The 20,146-nt window shown below is 50.2% G+C and overlaps 1 protein-coding gene across 2 annotated transcripts in view; it reads right to left on the minus strand.

The window, feature by feature from the left end:
• The window catches only part of CELF3 (CUGBP Elav-like family member 3), a 47,246-nt gene extending 33,942 nt beyond the window's left edge, over positions 1–13,304 (minus strand). For both annotated transcript variants that reach the window (XM_044449293.1, XM_044449292.1), the window contains exon 1: positions 13,160–13,304. In XM_044449293.1, coding sequence (XP_044305228.1) covers positions 13,160–13,304 — 145 coding nt within the window. The remainder of the gene's footprint in view (positions 1–13,159) is intronic.
• Between the last annotated feature and the right edge of the window lie 6,842 nt (positions 13,305–20,146).

A 20,146-nucleotide genomic window follows, 5' to 3' on the forward strand; every position in this document is an offset into this window, starting at 1 on the left:
CCTCTCTGGTCTATGTTGACCTTTACCTTTTAATTCCATAATTCTTTCCATGGTTAATTTCTAGATTCCCCTGTGCTTGGGTGCCTAATCAAGTATTCCTGGTAGCTAAATAAATAAAGTAATATCTTTACAATGATCACCAGATTCCACCCGCTTTGATATCCACCTTGTCCAGGTGCCATCCAGAGCACATACTCAGCCCTTGTCACACTTCTTGTTCACGGGGGATGGCTTGCAGAAAATCTTGAGATCTAGCACCTTAATATTACGCATTGTAGAAAATGGGGCCAAAATGAATGCCACAATCAGCCGGAAATGCCGCCTTCTTCCCACCTTGCTCACCATCTTCCAAACACCACATCACTTAAGTCCGCCTCATAAATACTTTTTACAGTAGCATTTCTTACTAGAGCACAATTGTCTTAACATCTTTCCACTGGCAACCCAAATGGAAAAGCTAAAAATACATCTGTCAATGCGGCGTGCAAGACGAAAGGGTGAGAACCGCCATGGAGAAATTTCACAGGAGAGACTTCTGGGTTGATCCACAGCTCAAAAGCCTCCCCTCCCCTCAAAGTATGGGGCGCTTTTACGTTCTGAGTCACCATGACTGGGGCTGTGGCCGAGAGGATCAGAAATTCAATTGTACTCCAGGGGCCAGATTCATAAAAGGCAATGCAGGCACTATTGGCAGAAATGGGTTCAATATTAATTTTCTCGGCGATGCTGGTGGATAGTGTGATGACTAAACAGACCTGATCCTTTGGACCTTTACTTGGAAGTAAGCATTGCAGACTTCCAGCCAGATATGACTCAACAGATATTTGGAAGGAAATCCCCACGGAATTCAGTAAGATTTGCTGCCCAGCATATTGTGCCTGGCATTGTAGCTCTGCATCCTTTTGGTAAAGAGGTGGCATGACGTTCGAGGTGTTTGTCGGTTTTCTTTAACACCCGACAACCAGCGACGTTTCCAAATAATTCCCCATTACTGCTGGTATTCAAGCGGGGACTGTGGGGGTGGGAAAAGGAGCACAACCCTAAATCCACCCTCCAGGGAGAATTCTCATCCTTACCGTTGATGGTTCGTGCGTTTTAGACCACGGAGGGGGGAACGGGAAGGGATCCAGCTGGAGAAAGGCAATCTCACACACGTGGCGGCAGGGTGCTGTTGCTCGAAGACGGATCCTGTGGCCATTCGCCTTTACCCACATCACTAGACAAAGCGGGAGGGCTACGGAGGCCTCACCTGTATATGAAGGTGCTTCCTGGGCCATCAGGTCGGCTACTGCGAGAAACAGGATGCCAGCCTTGGTGGACGCTTGAGCTGAGCCAACAGGGCTCTGCTGGAGTTCTTATGTTTCGTAAAAGGCACTCGTCCTTCCGGGGATCCCAGCCCAGCGCTCCTGGATAGCCCCACCTCTTCCTCCTGACAGTTGAGCATCTCGGGGCTGCCTGGCGTTTGCGTGGCCACATCTCCTGATGTTTCCACATACGGCCCAGTCAGAGCTGGGGATCCATGGCACAGGCTGAGATGCGTCACCCCCGCTGTGGCAATCCGCCCAGGGAGCTGTGTGGCCGAGGGGCCCGTTAGAAATCTAATAAATAAATATGCGAGTCCATCACCCGGGGTGGCAACCAGTCGGGATGGCTTGCTTACACCAAGCCATGTGGGACACCTATTATTATTATTATTATTATTATTATTATTATTATTATTATTATTATATTTCTATGCTGCCCCTTGCTGAAGCCTCGGGGCGGCTTACAACACAATAAAATACATTGAAATACAATAGAACATAATAAATTACCATAAAATACAAAAATACCTAGAGATGGAGCCAGAGGGGGCAGCCAGGGCGAATGAGCGGCGGGAGCACTTTTTCCGCTGGGTTGAAGGGAGGCATTCACATTTTAGGGAAAAAGGGGTGACTGGGGGGAGGCAGAAAGAAGGATTGTGCCCAAGAGGCTGTTAACGTTACCAAGACGAGAGGAAGAATTCTAATTCATGCGTGCTATTAGACTTTGAGTTCTTCCAGTGAAGCCAACTGGCAGAAAACCATCAGACACACTAAAGGAAGTCCCCCCCCCCCCCACCACCTCCATGTTGCATATACATGCAGAGAAGAAAGGGAAGGTGTAGTGGGAAAGCCACGGCAGTGCGGTGGAACCTCCATGTTTAGAGGCAGTTGAGCCTGACGTGCAGCCATCCGGCCCAGTGCAGAACACACAGAAGGCAGCAAAGAAGAAGAAAGTCTTCTCAGTAGAGGCCCCACGATCGCAGGTGGCGGTCTGGCTGGCCACCGTCATGCTTTCGGAGCCAGGTTAAAACTTTCCTGCACTGGGCCCTGAGAGTCTCATTCCTGGCGGCTTTAATTTGTTTTCATTCCTTTGTACTTTAATGCTCCTGCATTGCTCCATTGCGCTTTTAAAGTTTTACTCTGTGCAAACTGCCCACTGAGCGTTGGCTACTGGGTGGTACAGAAAGGTAACCGGTGAAACGAGGCCTCGCCTGGACGCTCAGGGAAGCAACCGCCTTGACTAGACGGATGCTGCTTGGATCCGGCCCAGCTCAGGTGTTATGCGGAGGACTCGGGCATCGCGGCACCCCCGTTGTCTGGCTTCAGGTCCTCTAGTGATAAGCCACCACACACGAGGAGGGACCTGCACACACAAACCGCCCACGTCACACAGCCCTGGAACAAATGCCGGACTAGAGAAGGGGGTTCTCGGCTGACTGTGCCTGCCGTTCCTGCTCCCCGTGGTGAGGTGTGCCCAGTCTGGAAGGAGGCAAACTTGCTCCAGTGTAATTCCAGCCCCTTCTCTCTCCCCCTCCACCACCCTCTCTCAAAAATTCATGAGCAAAATATGTTCTTTTTCTTTCAAGCTGAAGCGCAGAGTCTATATTTAGACTCCCTGCCAGCGAGCCTGTCGCAAGGAGCAGCGAGGCGGAAAAGTAAGAGCCGTCACACTCTAGCAGGCCCGTCTTACGGTGCCACGTCAGCCAAGCGGATGGGCCGCCAGCAGCAGCTTTCCTGAGGGGAAGAACAGAAAGATGGCAGAGCAGAGCCTTGTAAGCAGTCACCCCCCTGTGGCGGTGGTGGTGGGGGGGTCATGCATGTGCACGAACTGCCCGCAAATAAACAGGCAGGGAAAGTATTGGACAAATGCAAGGGGAACTGGTTGGGTTTTTACATTATGGCAGGCTGGCAGCACGCCACAAACCAGAAAGCACTATGGACTAGAAACCTGAGGAGTGGATAGACTGGCGAGCAGCAAGCCAGGGGGCCCTGTTCCACATTTCACTGCACCGTGGGCAACCTCCTGTGAGAACAGCTGTTTTCCTGCACCCCTGCACTGGGGATGAATCACTCCAAGGGGGCATGGAAGCCTGCGGAAGCTGATGGAAAGGAGCTGTGTCCCGAGCAGCGCCTTGCACTGTGGGGTCTGCTGGTTTTTCCCCTGTAGCAAGGCAGCACTCCTTCTGTGGAGCACATCCTGGGAAAAGCAACAGTACCCAAAGCCTGAGGAAGCCACGTTCTCTGTTGTGTCCACCTCCGCGACACGGGCTTAATCACACCGGCCAACACTGCAGAGTTACTGTGAGGACTCCCGAGAGAAGGCTGGGAACACTCAAGAGGCTGTTAGACATGTAAGAGTGATGAGCTAGCTATGAAAACATTTTGGTAAACACACACAGAACCCATCCTGACCACGGTTAGTATTCGGTCTAACAGGCAAATGTAACAGACCACCTGGAAGGCTGTGCCAATTGGGCAAAGAGAAACACAGAAACAGGGCGAGTCAGAAGGGGCCTCCCGGGCCATCTAGTCTGACCTCCGGCACCAGCCGGCTCCGCTCACGACATGCCCACCGTGTGGACGTCCAGCCTATCCTTGAACACCCGCACCGATGGGGCCTCAACGACCTCCCGTGGAAGCCCATTCCACACCCTCAGGGTCCTGAAATGAAAAAAGGAATTTTGAAAAACCCGTCTCCTCGAAAGACCGAGTTTGTTACTTGCATAAATCATGCAAATTGGTTTTTTGTCTGCATAATGCACTCTGCTCTTGCCTGCCACATGGAGTGGACCCTGGAAGCCTTGGCTGCTGGGAAACAAGCACCAGGCACCGCTCAGCCTTCCCCAGCCTGGTGCTCTGGAGGCAGCGAGCTGCAGGGGACTTGCTGGTTGGGCAGGCGAGCGGCGGCTGAGGCGGCCTGGCTGAGATGTGGCTCCACCTGGAAATAAACCTTTCTCTCGCCTAATTGTGGGCATGAATGACTCAGTGGTGAAGGAGACTCCTTGTGCCACAAGCGAACTTCCCTTAGGATCCCTTCACATTGCGCATGCTGGTATCTGGATCCCAGGGCGAGCCTGATGAGTCTTTACTGGGTGTGTGGCGGGCGGAAATTCAACAGGCACAGCCACCCCATTGCTGAATTTTGTTGTTATCTGTCAAGAATCTGCAAGAAGGACAAAACCCGGGTCGACGAAAGAAAGGGGGTGCTGCCGGTGGTTTAACCTTAATCAGGAAAAGGAACAAGGTCATGGAAAGCACAACACAGAGAAGCTTGGCCTTGCTCTCAAAAATAGCTCCTTTCATAACAGCGGCGGCAGCAGTAGCGTCAAACTGACATCCTTTGGCAAAAAGGAGTTTGCACAAAATGGAGAAGATCCAACTTTCCTTCAGATGTTTGATCTTCCTGAATGTGTGTGTTGATCTTCCTGAATTCGGTGGCTACTATCCTTGCCCCTGAAGCAGAGAGCCGAAGGGGGGGATGACCTGGGAGAGAAGCAGGGGAACATTCCTTCCAAAATGTTCACATCCCCCCACTGACCTTCAGAATCATTTCAAGCGCTCCTGAGAACAGGAGTGCGCAAGGGAAGAGGATTGCAATGAGTCCTGCTCTGCTTATGCTCATGGGAGGGTCACATTTAACATTTTACTTGCATTAGGTTTAAAGCAAACAGATCTGTAGAATACTAGTTTGCTCCACCTGTAAAATGAACATGTCCTTCTTTCCTGTCCGCAACTGGAAGATGTTTCTGTTTTACAGATGCTTAAGGCCTTGGTAAGCCCATGGCTACTTCAAGCCTTCCACTGACTGGCACCTTCCAGGTATATTTATTTTTCGTTTATTTTTGATGTTTATATGCCACCCCCTACTCCAAGCGGAGTCCCTGGAGCTTCCTGTTGCGCTGGAACTCCCTCACCCTTAGCCAGCAATGGCCGTGCTGGGTGAGGACAATGGGAGTTGTAGTCCACCGTACCTGGAAGGTACTTGGCTGAAAAGGGCTGTGCTACACCTTTGCACGCTCTGTGTCTTTGGCCTTGGTGCAAAGCTTGTGGATGAGAGCATGTGCTTGGGTTATTCGCTATGCATGCATCTTTCCAGTTCTTGTTTCATGCTTTTGGCATATGGTGCTATTCTGGATTATGGACAGATTGACAGTCATGCCCTCAGATAACCTACATTCTTCTTGAGTCAGAATTCTATCCCTGGGGAAACAGATGGAAACAAAGGGGTTCTCTGCCTTCCCAGACCGCTTGGCCCTTAACCATGTTTTGTTAGCATCCATCAGAACAGTTAAATTGGCAAGGATCTCTGTTTTGGCTTTTCTCAGCTTCCATTTCTGCACTGCCCCAAATCCTAGAGTCCTTCTCTGACAAGGCTCACCTGTTTGCAAAAGGTAAGAGACAGACAGGATGACTGCATCTACCTGCCTGCAAAGCTCTCTTAGGATCCTCTTTTGGGGGCCTGTCTAAGGGCAGAGAGAAAGATGAATGGGGTATCAGAAGAAATCACCGCAAACAGCATAAAGCTGGAAAGAAAGTGCTTTTGCCTATTTGTCTTCCAAACTGGATCAAGTTTTCAACATTAGGAAACCACATACAGACACACACAGAACAAGATGAAACACAGATTTAGAAACTTGTGAAGCGGCTGTCTATAAAAGCTCTGGCTTCAAGTAAATTACACTGCATCTCCCTAGCTATTGGCTCCATCCCTGAGAGGCTACGGAATATTTACAGACATCCCAACTGTACTGAGCATGGGGATAAGATAGACCACTGGCCTGGAGGGCACAGAACACGGAGAAGACAGCAACACAAAGAAGAGGATTTGTTCTCAAACCAGGGGAACGAGCACAGCTGTGAGACAAGGGAGAGGAGCTCGCAGGGGATCAAATCAAGAAATAACTGCTCTCAGCCACAGGCAGCCCCTCACTGCCAAAGCTGCGCACGGTCTCCCCATATAACATGCGGCTCTGGCCTTGCTCATTCGGCTCACCCTCTACGGAAGGTCTCGGGGTGTCTGTGTGTATTCCGTGATGCTCCTTGGCAGGAGAGCCATGAGCATCACCCAAGGGGCACCTGGAATAGCGACTTGGGCCACTGCTCTGGGGTCGTCTCCTTCACCAAAATCACAGACTTCATGGAGAAAGCCAAGCAGAGGGGGCGTGGACACTCAACCCCGTCCAAGTGGATATGCAGCCCATTCTCTGGTTTCTGTCAAGTAGCAGCGAATGCAGGGGTGTGTGTGTGTGTGTGTGTGTGTGTGTGTGTGTGTGTGTGGGGGGGGGGGGATGCACAATCAAAAGAACATTTACAGAAATAAATGCGGCGTGTGGGTAGCCCCTGGAGGGACTACGAAGATGGCGTCGGTCCAGGATGCTTTCGTAGCCTGTTAGTCACGTGCTCGGTTTCGAGGAGGTGTGGGGGATCACGTAGGCCGTTTGTTAGAGGCACATGAGCGCGAAAACAAAAGGGTTGAGTGGATTAAGACAAAACGACAGGCACACATCAGCTCTCTCAGGTGTACGTGGGGAACAAGACGTGCAACCTGCTTTCCTGATCAGGCCAGGACCCCACCTTGAGTCCGAAGCTGTTCTTACAGCGTCGGGCTTCCAGCAGCCATATTATGACAGCGCTTAGTGAGGAAGATCACAAGGAAGGCGGGAAGACAAACTTGTTCAGCTGAATGGTGCCGAACCTCTTTCAGCCTAAAAGACAAATTCAATTTCAGGGAAATATTTGGGGGCGGGTGGGGGGGGGCACATTCTGGTGGTGGATGCGGCCACAGGCAAAAGCAGTAGGGACAAAATCCCAAAAATCCCACCATGTTTTAGCAAAAAGTTCTCAGTGCCAGTAAGCGAGAGGAAGCAAAGGCATTCCCACCCTTTGCAAACGGGGAAAGCTGGGAATCCACCACAGGAAGAGGGGTGGCCATCTGGGCAGTGCTGGGAGGTCCCACCTGAGATCCGCAGTCCTGTCTCGAGCCTCAGCTACCTTTGCAGCTGCCCCACCTAGCCATTATCCCAGGTGTGGGGCTGCCAGCTGACCCATGAAAACCTGGCCCATCCTGCCTCCTGCCCATATCAGCAGGCTGCCTTGCCAAAATCAGCAGGTGGAGGATCAAGCAACTCACCCAAGGTGTTCAAGTTGCTCTGGCCTCCCAGCGTTATTGCTAGCTCATGGAAGGTGGGGTTGTTACCCACCTTTCTTGTTTCGGGAGAAGCACCTTCCTTGGGGGTAAGACTTTTGGAAAGGATAGGTAAGGAAACCATCAGGTTTTGGGCTGCAGAATTACACTGCTTCCTTCCCTGCACCCACTGGTGTATACCTAAGTTATAATGGCTGTTTTTCCCACAGAATACTCAAAAAAGCCCCTGCTTCTTGATGGGCTATTTGCTAAATATTGCTTCTGTTCTACAGTAGGGACACTCGTAACAGTTTGGGGCTGGGGGGGATGCTTCTGAATTAGATAATAATAAGATAAATAATTCCTGTTCTTCAGTGCCATACAACCAGCGGCATTTTAGAAAAATCACAGGCCTGAGGCCGGGGGATTGTTAGTCCGTTGGGTAATCCAGCCCTGGTCAAAACAGCCTTGCAATAAATCGAGCGGAAGGCTGAGTAGAGAGATTCTTCTCTGGGCCACGGCTTAAGAAGCTCCGCAGTGGGAAAGGTGGCATGGACAGCCCACACCACTGCAATGCTGGGGAGGATGAGGAGGAGGAGGAGGAAGGCGGCTGGTTACGCACGGGGGAAATAACGGCATTCTCGGCGATTGCTAGGCAGTGCCTAAGTGAGCGCCCTGCAATTAATTTGAAGGCACGATCCCGGACGGGGCTATGTCCTCCGACGTGGATCCTCAAACGTTTCCAAAGAACAATCCAGCTGAGATGTGGGACTGTAACTTTGAACCCATCCGCCTGACTAGCGAGTTTGTTTATGAGTTAATAAAGTCCCGTATTAGAATAAGGCATTCCCGTTAGGGCAATTAAGAGATTACTTTTGGCAGCGGCTCCTTTTAGCTCCTGCTCCGCAAATGCCACGTCCAAACCCATCCCCAAATCAGGGGTGAACCAAGAGAGCTATTACGCTGCCCTAGGAAAAATCAATGTTGTGTTTCCTCTGCTATCTTGCTTCTGCTATTCCCAGTCTTGCTGTATCACATTTCCACGTGAAGTGAGAACATGGAACTTTTGGTCCATTTGGTTTTAGAGAAATGGGCTGTGAAGGGGCGGGGGTGGGGGAGGACATGGACAGGCCCCATTGTCCCCGTGGCTCCAAAATGTTGTCTTAACAGTGTCTTCTTGCCCTACAGAATTTTCCTGATTAGTTTGGTCCCCACAGGGCACTAGACAGCCACCCAGGGCCATGGAAGGCAGTGGAGCCCTTTGCTAAATTATTTTCTTTGCATTTCTCCAGCACGGCAAGCAGTATCGAAGAACGCAATCCCTTCTCTGCCTACAAAACCCCCAAACATTTTTTAAAAATTGTGTGAGCCCCAAGTTTTATCATTTACATTAGTTCCTTTCTTTCTACACCATGAAAAGATATTCCATATTTCTGCTGCCCAAGAGACTTCTATCATGCTTTCTACCTCATCTTTGTGAACCGTTTTCCTAGTATTTATAAACAGATACAACACTCAGAACCCAAAGGTTTACAATGTATGGTTTCTTGTTTTGTTTTGTTTTTGGTGGGGACAGGAGGGAGGGAGCTTCTACTAAGCAATATGATGTCCAAATTCTCCAGGGGCTTCCTGGAAATGGATACTAATTCCATACCTTCAATTATTAAAATCTCACTGTTTTCTAAGGATTGGATTTTTACGGTTTGACAAAATTCATAGGCAGATTGTTCAAGTGGATGTCTATTGGAGAAGATGTAGAGAAACTTTTAAAAAATGTTTACTTAGAAGCAACTCTCACTAAATTCCATTCAGCTTACTTCTAAGTAAGCAGTTTATAGCTGCAGCTTGAAAATGCCTTCTTGGTGCATGTTGACTCAGGCAGAAATCCCACTTTAGAGATCCAGCTGCCATGGGTTTGGGGTTATCCAAACAGCCGATTATCATAAATTCTTAATCTTTGGGGATTAGGTTTTTGAAACTGGAGAGTAAAGAAAACGCAGAACTGCTGGTTGCCAAATGGTAAACACCAGAGATCTCTTGCAGGACTTCTGGGCAGAAATACCTGCTCGCTCCTTCTATGTAAACACCTCTCTTCATTGCAAGCACCTTTCATGACAAGCTAGGGCTAGCTGCGACCCTCTAGAATGCACTACAACTCCCAGCATCCCCAGAAAACACATGCGGAGTACACCAGACTGGAGGAAGGAAAACAACACTGGATGCCTGGTTTGCGGGTAAAGAGGGAGCGCTGCTTAAGGGAACTGTCAGTGCCGTTCTGAATTTTGGCTGTGGGAGGCGGGCACCATGGTTTCAGCAGAGCTGGGAGAGAACTTAATCCTAGCAAGGTTTCCTGGCCCCAGTGCGCTTGCAAATGAATGAATTAATAAAAGCCACACGCTTTTAAGAGGATTCGTGGTGGGCGCTCCTTATATTCTGCAATCACTATTAGAAACATGACTGAACGCGAGACAAAATCAAGTCACCCTTTTTTGTGACGTAGAAGGATTTACGAACGGTATATGGCTCTGTTTCGTTGGTTCTTACAACAGTGTGCCGCCTGACAGCTCACAGATAAAAACACCCCGAGTATCACCGCACAAACTGACTCCTCACACTGCCACGTACTGCAGAAAGGTCTTCCTCCACCTGGTGACATTCATGCACTCTACCATAATCTTGCCGATTGCAAAGCCACTTGGGCATTCTGCTCTTTGGGTGAAAGACTGACGAGAAGAACAACACTGTAATTGTCCTAGGATATGTTATCAGCTGCGCCAGCTTGCAGCGGGTGTGGAACGGTAGCGTTCTGGGTGTTCATGCGCATGCCTTTATGAACATAAGCACTAGGGCCAAGAGGTGCATTTGCACCCTCTGCAAGATTTCCATTCTAGTGATTCTCTGGGGAAAGAACCCGAGGTCTGAAGGATGACAATGCTAGAAATTCACAGGCGCACAATTCTGAGTCCTTTCACAACACACAGAACCTTCTCTAACCCGGTCCCTGCAGGTAGGAATGTGTTTTGCTCAAGTTTTAGCTCTCCCAACAGCCAGAGCTCTTTGTCGGGGGCTTTAACGCTCTTCGGCCAATGGTCAGGAATACTGGGAGTTGTCCAAAACATCTGGAGGGGGACCAGCTTTGGACGCCTGGCCAAAAATTGGAGCCAAGCAGGGACCAGGCAACAGAGACTGTCCCAGACCCCACGGTCACTCAGGGAATGGGACTGCCTGGAAAAATGCCATTGTTCCAGGGCAGAAGGTCCTGGTTCAATTCCTGGTATCTCCAGGTAGGGCTGCAAAGGGTCCCCACCTGGAGGGCTGCTGCCAGTGCTAATGAGATGGAGGAATAGCCCGACTGCCAGATTAAAGTATCTTCTGATAAATGAGTGAGATCCTGATTCAGTCCAGATTCTGCTAAGGGCTCATCAGATGTGAGGGGAGAAGCCCAGCCCTCTCACATCCCCTAAACATGCCTCTTCGAAAATTCCACCTCCCTGCACTGCCAGATACTGAGAGCTGATGTTCCCAAATTCTTTTTTTCAGAAAAAATCCAATACTGGGAGGTCTCTCTCTGCCCCTACTTCCACCACATTTGGCTATAATGTTTAAGCGTACCGATGCTTTATTTTTTTAAAACTAGCATTTTATAGTGGGGCAGGCCCAATGTAACTTCAGGTAGATTTTGGTTACTGCAAAGGGTGGAGATATGTCCCCGCTCTTCAAAAACACCCACCAACCCAGACATGCATCCCCTTAGGCCTGAATTTCAGAAGCAACTGGATCAGTTCATGTCTTTTTCACAAACATTGCAACTTCTGTCGCTGTTCGTTCGCTTTTTTGCTGGCCTGGCTCCTGCATCTTGAACAGCACCCTGATTTGTAGAAACCTGGGTGTTTCCATGGCATGGAGATAAGCACAGTCACCGTTTGTGTCAGCAGATCACCCTGCTGTCAAAGGCGTGGGAGACCAGGCCAATAAAGTTGGCCACTTTCCTTTCCATGTGATCCATTTTAAAGTCTGTTTGCCATAAAACTAAAAATAACCCCCCCCCCCCACAAAGCAGCAGCTTCACACTGGATTATGGAATCCCAGAAGGCCTTAGGGGCAATCAATTCTGTTTTCCTAGATTTTAATGTGAGAGCAGCTTCAAATTGACTCCTTGCCTTTTTTTCCCTTCTACAGACCCATTTTTCCTGTACAAAATAGAACAGCAAACATTGGCTATACCATGTCCATTCATCACAATTTGGATCAACAAACCCAGCGGGGGAATGAGATGTTTTCAGTTCTTTCGGCCCGCCATCTACCATCTCGATCGCTAGTAGTTTGCCACTGCTGAATACTCAAAGTTAAGGGCAAAATTGTGCAAAATTTTGCTGCTATTTTTAATTAAAGAGAAATCTTTAATGCATTAAATTATCGTTCATTCTTGATTGCATTCCTTCAGGGTGCACTAACTGGATTATGCTCCACTTTCTTTTCCCCTTAAAGTGGTACTTGTGGTCAGCATAGCATTTACAAGCTAGCAGAGACCACCTTTGTACTGAAGGGGGAGGGAAATTTATTCTTCTTCCTTTGCAATTCTCCTCCTGCTCACCCATAAAAAGTTTGAGCTGTCACATATCATCTAACAACCACCAAAAAATATATCAAACAAAGATACAAACTTGGCTCTTCCATATAACTGAGAGTATGAGGCCTTGATGGCAAGACAGACCACTGCTGGATGGTTTCCCCAGAAAATTTGGAAAGGGATCCAACAACAGATGAAAGTCTTCTGTTTTAAAAGCAAGATGTCCCAGGAGTTGTGTCAAACTGGCTTATTTAAACTTGGAACCCCTCCCTTCTGGCGTCAATTGTGTGCCCCAGAGCCAAAGCGAAGTTTGGCTAAAAATATATATCTCCACTTCACTCCCCCAGAGAGAGAGAAAGAGAGTGTGTGTGTGTGTGTGTGTGTGTGTGTGTGTGTGTGTGTGTGTGTGTGTTTAAGCAAAAACACAATAAGTGATCCTTTACAAACAAGGCTGAAAAGCGCCTCTACCATCGATGGAAAGAAAACGGGGGACACGTTCAGACAAGGCCTGTCATCACGGGGGGCACTGGCCAGACCCTGTTTGTAATCTCCTAGATAAAGACGCTGGTGGGAGCCAAGCCTTAACCGTGCATGCCCAGCTAGGCGCTCTGAGGTGGCTCTCGCACCTCTGGCAAGTTCTGGCCCCTTCCCGGCGCCCCGCACCGCCTCCATCGGGGGGCTTCGAAGCCTGCTGCTCGCTTCAAAGAGGCGAGATCCAAGTCTACGCCCAGCCGCCCTCGCACCGACGGGCGACTTGCCTGCATCCCCAGCCGCCGGGCGGAGAGCTAAACACCCAGCTTGCGATTCGCGCAGCCGCTCCCCTTCGCTTTCGCCAGCCGCGGGCCCGACCTCCGGCCATCTGCCGCTCTCCGCCCCCGCTCGCCCCTTCCCGCGGCGAACGGCTCGTCCCCACGGCCCTCCTGACCCCGAAGGCTCGGCACCTCCCGCCCCGAGCCAGGCGCGCCTTGCGCCGCGCGCCCGGGGCCTTTCCGTCCCCGGGGCGCCAAGCCCAGGGGATGCTCCGGGGTCCGTGGGCCCCCCCCGCCGCGCCCCGATGCGTGCCCCTCTGCCTCGCCACCCAGCCCCTCTCCCACACGCCGAGAGGCGCGCCGGCGGCTCCCCACCGGCAGGCGCAGGATCCAGCTGCGCGCTGGGACTTACCTTTGTGCATGCCGGTGTATTTATCCTTAATGACGGTCAGCTCGTAGATTTTGCCAAACTGCTCGAAAATGGGCTTAAGGTCTTTCTCCTCTAAATTCCGGGGGATTTGTCCAATGAAAAGTTTGATGGCGTCTGGTTCCTTCATTGGTCCAAACAGGAGCAAAGCTGCAAAGCCTCGAATTCGGAATGGTAACCCCCGCAAAAAAAGGACGTTGGAGCAAAAATAGCGGAATCCCGACTCGGACTGGACGCTTTTCCGTGCAACGAACAAAGAGCTCAGAAGCGGCCAGCAGCTTGAGAAGCAAAATTTCCCTCCGACCTCCCTTTAATGGAGCAGCATTTCTCCCTCCCCCTACTTTCCCAAACCCCCTTTATTACTACTTTGTAAAAAGGAGAAGAAGAAGAAAAGATCCCCCCTCACTTTTCCTGGTGCAAAAATAAAACAGTATATATTTTTTTAAGCCAAGAGTTCTACGATTTGGCCTTTATTCCTCGGTTTTGCTCAACCCCCAGTCTCTCATCCTAATTCTTCTGATCGAGCAATTACAAAGCTTGCAAGCAGTTAATTAGTTTATCGATTAAGTTTCCTTGACGAGGTTGAGATACTTGGGTCTGTTGTGAAATACCCCCCCCCCCGCTTGCTTATCGATTCATCTTGTCCCTGCTGTCTTTTCCTCCCCTCCCACCCCTTTCTTTTTTATTTCCTTCCTTCTTCCTTCCCTCCCCCCCAGCCCCACCTCAAGCTCAATTTCAGCTGCTTCTGCAGCCGTGATCGTCCCTTCCTTTAATGGATCTTGAGCTCTGTTTCAAATCTTTTTCTTTACCAACAAAAACCTCCCGCAAGCCCGCCTCCTTTCCCCTGACTGATAATCATGTCAGCTTTAGGGACCAGCAACAAATTACCGGCCCCGGGAAAGGTGCACGAACAGGGAGACAACCCGGAGAGCCGAGCCCCAGAAGGAAGGCTTTGTTATTCCCTTCTCGGTTCTCAGATGCTGCCCGGAGACTTGGGGCACCGTTCCTCTACATATGAACCACCCTGGAAATGCTCCCATGGTTTCCACTGCCAGAGCCCCGCAAGTGGGAAGGAGCCCTTGCTTTGCATGGCAAAATGGCAGGTTTGAACCTCTCTAGGTAGGGCTGGGAGAATTCTAGCAAATTCTGTGGAGGGCTCGAGCGGCCAGCCCCCATGAATACTGCTGGGCCTGGTGGACCGAAGGTCCGACCCAGGGGTCAAGGCAGCTTTCAAGGTCCCTGTGTTGGAAATGCCTAAATGTGGCCACAAAATGGGTGGCTGAGTAGCCACCATCTCAGCCATTCAACTGCAGAAAATCAGCACCTCTGACCCACTTGACCGGGTCATTGTAAAGACAACTCAAATACTGTGAGTCGAGAGAGCGTTAAAACTGATAGAATAAAATAATTGAGGTTTTATATAATAAAAGATATAACATAGAAACATAGACATAGAAACAGTGCGAGTCAGAAGGAGCCTGCCGGGCCATCTAGTCTGACCTCCGGCTCCAGCCGGCTCCGCTCACGACATGCCCACCATGTGCACGTCCAGCCTATCCTTGAATACCCTCCCCGGTGGGGCCTCAACCTCCTCCCGGGGAAGTCCAATTCCACTTCTTTGAATCAAGGCAATGTTGATTGGAATCACTGCTGTGCCAGCACGGAGCAGGCACGGAAGGTGCAAGAAAGGGAACCAAAAATACCCCACCAAATTAATCCACATTACAGCTGACTACTCCCATCATCCTCAGTGATCTGCACCTCTACAAGAGCACTGCAACATGGTCACACGCATGCTTACTCAGAAGTAAGCTCCACTAACTTCAGTGGGGCTTCATAGAAATGTTATAATAATAATAATAATAATTCCAAAGAAGTGTCCACTGGGGTTATCACCGTTGCAGGAGGAAGGTGTTCACCCACAGCCATCCAGAAAACTTAAAGGCGCTGAACTTTGCCTGAAGTGGTTGACCACACTGAGAAAATACTTGTCTTTTAAGTTAAGGTGCAGGAAATTAAACCAAAATCTGAGGTTTTCTCCTGCATTCGGGCTGTCTAAAGCATATTGTTAGTTGTAAGAAGCCATCGCCATGCAGCCATTGCTGCTTTCTTTCATGGCAGAGGTCAGAGTATTTGTTCCAGCAAATGACAGCACTTTAGTCCCAGCTTGGGCCAAGAAGAACCCAAAATGGGCTCTGGTGACTTGTGGCAAAAATCCATTAAGCCAGGTTCGGGTTTAATTCAGGGGCCCAACCGGAAGCTGACAAACGGGACTAGCAGGTATATAGCTGCCCTGTTGTTTATCTGCAGCACGTGGCCAGCAAAGGTAGAATGCCTCTAGACACGGGGGCTTCATTTAGGGTCTTGAGGCTGAGGACTGACAGCCCCATTGGGCCCACTGAGATCTCAGACTGAGCTGACAGGGTCCTCCAGAGTTGTCCCCCCGTCCACTGATAATTCCGTGGTTTCTCTGTTTGTTGTGTGCCGGGACTTCACCCTCTTTTGCCTCTGGCCTCAGCCCACCGCTGGTGCATGGCCCCAAGAACTTCCCTGACATGGACTCTGACCTCGGGCTGAAAGAGGCTCGGCCCACCACATGGCTCTCCCTCTCCAAGCCGCCAAGCCGACATCCCCAGGCCTCGCATTCTGTGGAACAACAGCCGTTCCTTGTGGCACCCGATCGGGAGCTTTTTTGCTGAGCAGTTTGGTCCAGCTTCTAGCAGGTTTCACAGCAGTTCTCCTCTCTCTCTTCTCTCCAGGTTCCATAAATAAAAGCTAAGTGCAGGCAGCCTTCCCAAACCCGGTGCGTTCCAGATGTTGTGGACTTGCAACTCCCAGCATCCCTGACCATTGGCCATGCTGGCTGGGGCTGATGGGAGCCGATCTAAAACAACTGGAGGATATTGGGTCGGGGTCTTGTTATCACATGCACCCACCCACTCTTCCCCTTTTCAGTTTTCCACTGGAGCATCATCTTCTACTTAAGCCGGTCTGTATTTAATATAGCCCACCCAGCAATGCTATCCAGCTACACCTTCCAGATAGAAAGCTTCCCTTTGCCTGGTCAGAACACTGTCCCACCACCAAGATTTGGACTCATCACTCCACAACTCTGTTGATCAGTAACAGGGTTGGAAATTGTATTTCCTTTGCCGCACCTGGAATCTTTCCTCCCCTTGTGTATACAGAAAAGGGGCTGAGGGAGCCCTTATTTATCCTCAGATCATAGAGGAAGATCATCTCAAACCTCCACTGATCTGCAATATGGGGTTACACCCAGGGTAATTAATCCAAAGTCTTTGTTTTCACTATGTACGTTTGAACTGCATAGCTCACTCCATGCCTCAGATTACATTTCAGGAGTTCTAAATCTGTCCATGCAATTCATCCCTTTATTGTTTGTGCTATGTGAATAAAAGAGTGATTAACACTTAAGGCTTAATTTGAGATACACTGCCCCACAACTTAGTTTAAATGCTGAAGTTTATGCTGGGAACTGAGAGGTAATTATCTTTCTCTATCTAGAGATATAGTTATAAATACAGATACTCACACATTTTCCACTCAGAAAAGTACAATGAGTCACAGAGCTTAGGGATACACCAACTGCTCTTAGTGGGAAACACACCCTCTTGCTCTGAGGGTTTAAAACCCCATAACTCGATACATACACAAAGGATTTTCGCAACAGACCAAGTCCTCTGCTGTTCTTGGTTTCTGGATGCATTTAAGGGGGCTATAAAGGCAGTCACACAAAGGAACTTTAAGCCAGGGCAAAGAAGGCAGTACAATGGCCAGGCGGGGAGGGGGGGACAGAAAAGGAAAGGTATTTGTAAACTGCTGTATTTCAGCCATTTCTTTACACAACTGTCGGAAATTTGGCCTGATTATGGCACATAACATCAAGCCACTTGGCACCACGCTGCAAAATGTAGTGTTGGACATTTCTACCCAGAAGCAAATGTTACTATTCAAGCATTATCAAAACACCTCAAGGTTAAGATCCTGGAATTAAAGCTGCTGTGACTACTAAGGCTATCATCCTATACTTTGAATATGAAGCACAGAGCAAAACGAATTGTAAATGTAATCGTAAATACTGCTAGTGTGTGTGTACATGTGGGAGTATATATAACCCTAACCCTGCCTTTCTGTTAAAAGCACTTGAACCACCTTAGAGACGAAATCCAATCAAAATTGAACAAAATATAACAAAAAGAATGTTGAAAATGCTTAAAATGGAAGCCTAGAAAATGTACCAGTTCCAAGCAGCCTTCAGTACAAATCCATCCTCAGAGCAGCGGAATGGTAAACATTATAGTTGTTTGCAATGAAAGGGCCTTCAACAGATGCCAAACCCCCAAAACACAGAACAAACACGCAAACAAAACAACAGAAGAGGAGGGCAGCCTGATGCATCTTCTGCCTTGTGGCCGCCACCACCAAAAAGCTGATCACCTGCAATGCATGGCTGGAGAGCGGGAGGGATCTGTGTTGTTGGAAGTTCACGCAAGTTTGTATGGGAGCGGCATGGGTGCATCTGCCTCTCGGTTAGGGGTGGTGCATGGCCAGGGGTGGAAAGGCAAGTGAATTTCCGGCTTATCTTCCAAGCTTGTTTCAGCTCATTTCTGTTTTGCTGTTCGACCTTTTCCGGGCCTCCTTGGAACAGGAATAGTGGGTATTTCGAACGGGAAAATGATGCATGTACTGTCACTTTTTGACTAAAACCCACTTATATATTTTTGGTGTGTATATGTGCCTGTTTGCTTTAATGTTTATTCCGAACTGCATTTTTCAAAAAAGAAAACACATAGGTTACAGACAAAATATTGGGTTTTGCAAACATTTCTTGAGCAAAAACCCCCGCTCCTGCTCATGCTTTTATTTAGGATTGTGAACTGGAGGTGATTAGCTAACGGTAATAAGATTCTCAGATACCCCTCCTGCTCTCTGGGTGGAAAGGCCGGTGGTGCGGCCAGAGAGCTTTGGCTGTGGGGTGGCATAGAAATGCAGTAAATAAACAAACAAACAAATAAATAAATGCATGCCAAGGGGCCTTGGAAGCGATGCAGAGGTAGCCAGATAGTGGGCAGAGGGAAGATGCTGTGTGCGGGCACAGCCCCTTGCCAGGTTCCCCTCGCAGGTAACCTTTAGGAGGGCAGGGCGCGGATGGAGGGGCCCAGCTCCACTCGGCAGGCCGGCTCCCCCCCTGCTCACGTTCTCCTCTCCCCCCCTCCGCCCCATTCCCCGGCGCACCGAAGCCTCCAACATCCCTGCCCGCTTCTGCGGGCTGAGACTTTGACGAGGCTCCCTAAACCGGTGCCAACGCGCTGCCCCATTGTTCGGCTCCGGAGCTGTCCTGGGTGCTGAAACGCAGCTGGCCGGATCACAATGAGGAGGAAGCGCGACCCCGGGGAGGGTGGGCAGGAAACGGGGCGCGGGGAGGCCGGGTGAAGCGGGCCCCTCGCCTGCCGTGCAAAGGCAGATGCGCACACACCTAAGGGCACGACCGTGTGGCCGAGCCCCGTACTCTATCACGTGTTCACGTTTTATTCCCCCCATTCCACGCATCCACGAGCCTGGGGTGTAACCAGATCCTGGGCACACGCTCGAACCTGTGTTGTCATTGCTGGGATACGGAGGGAGTGAGAAAACCTCTGAGCATGTGCTGAGGAACTAGCCTTCTAATCGAATGATGTTACTTCTGGAAGCCCCACCCTGCTGCCTCTGAAAATGAATTAAGTCTGGCCCGTTCTCAGCATTTCTTCCTTTCCACACCTCTCCTCGTGGATAGTGTCGTTTACAGGATGATGGGGCATGCAGTTGTACAGACCAGAAGTCCTGGGTTTGGCGCTCCTTTTCTGTCAGGGCATGGGGGCGGGGAGTTAAGAAAAATAAATGCTTCGGGAGGACATGTCGAAGGTCTGTAAAATTATGCCCTGATGCAGAACACACTGGCTTCTCTCTTGCACACCCTCTCCACAAGCACACTACTAGGACCCCCAAGCCACGGAGGGACTCATCCAGTGCACACTGAGGCAAGCCCTGGTGCTCCCAGGATCCCCCAGCCAGCTGCGCTGGGCGCCTCAGACTGTGCCCTGGGTGTGCCAGCAGCAGAGAACAAACCATCCAGAGCAGATCCAGAGCGAGGGCTTCTTCACATGACACAGTTTATTATTAGTCCTGCGGAAGTGAGTCAGGAAGCTGTGTACTACTTCCCACATGGGCCAGAAAGATGCCCCGGGGAACCCTACCGCCGGGCACGTAACTATGGAGGTCTGACTTGGCTCACGGGGCAAACAGCTGTTGATAGGGCTCCTCCAGGCTCCTGATTTGCCCAGTCCCTTTCAGGCTGCCTGAGCTAGTAGTACTATCACCACATTTCACGGAGGGGAACGCCACAGATTTCCACCAAGTATCACCCAGCAGGTGCGGAATAAGTTCCTCACACAGAGACTGACCAGATCCGGACAGGATCGCATAGGGCCATGCCAGGGCAGGGCGATTCTACCTGCCCACACATCACATTCCCCGTGCCTGTACATTACAGACCCAGCGTTGAGACACAGGACCCCACCTGCGCATCTGCAAAGGCATTTTATCTTATCTGGATCTGAATGGGACATGTGTGCCTCTGCACACAGACACTCCACTTTTCAAAAAGAAGCCAGTGGAGAGGCCTTGGTGCATGAGAGGGTCCACCAGCACCTGTCCCCCACCGTGGCCAGCCAGACGCCTCACCGGACAGGTGGCCAAAACAACCCTTGGCCCACAGCTCTTCCTTAGCAGCTGGCACTGAGAGGATAGACTGCAGCTGAAGATGGAAGATCCATTCCTAAGTGCCATGGCTCACAAGGACACAGGAAGGGCCTGGCCGGCTGGAGCAGATGTCCCTCTGGCCCAGCATTCTGCTTCCAACCAAGGGCGGCCAGATGCCTCCCCAGGGCGCACGAGCAGGGCGTGATCACCACA

Source organism: Varanus komodoensis, unplaced genomic scaffold, assembly GCF_004798865.1.
Source record: "Varanus komodoensis strain SLA01 unplaced genomic scaffold, ASM479886v1 scaffold57, whole genome shotgun sequence".
NCBI lineage: Eukaryota > Metazoa > Chordata > Lepidosauria > Squamata > Varanidae > Varanus > Varanus komodoensis.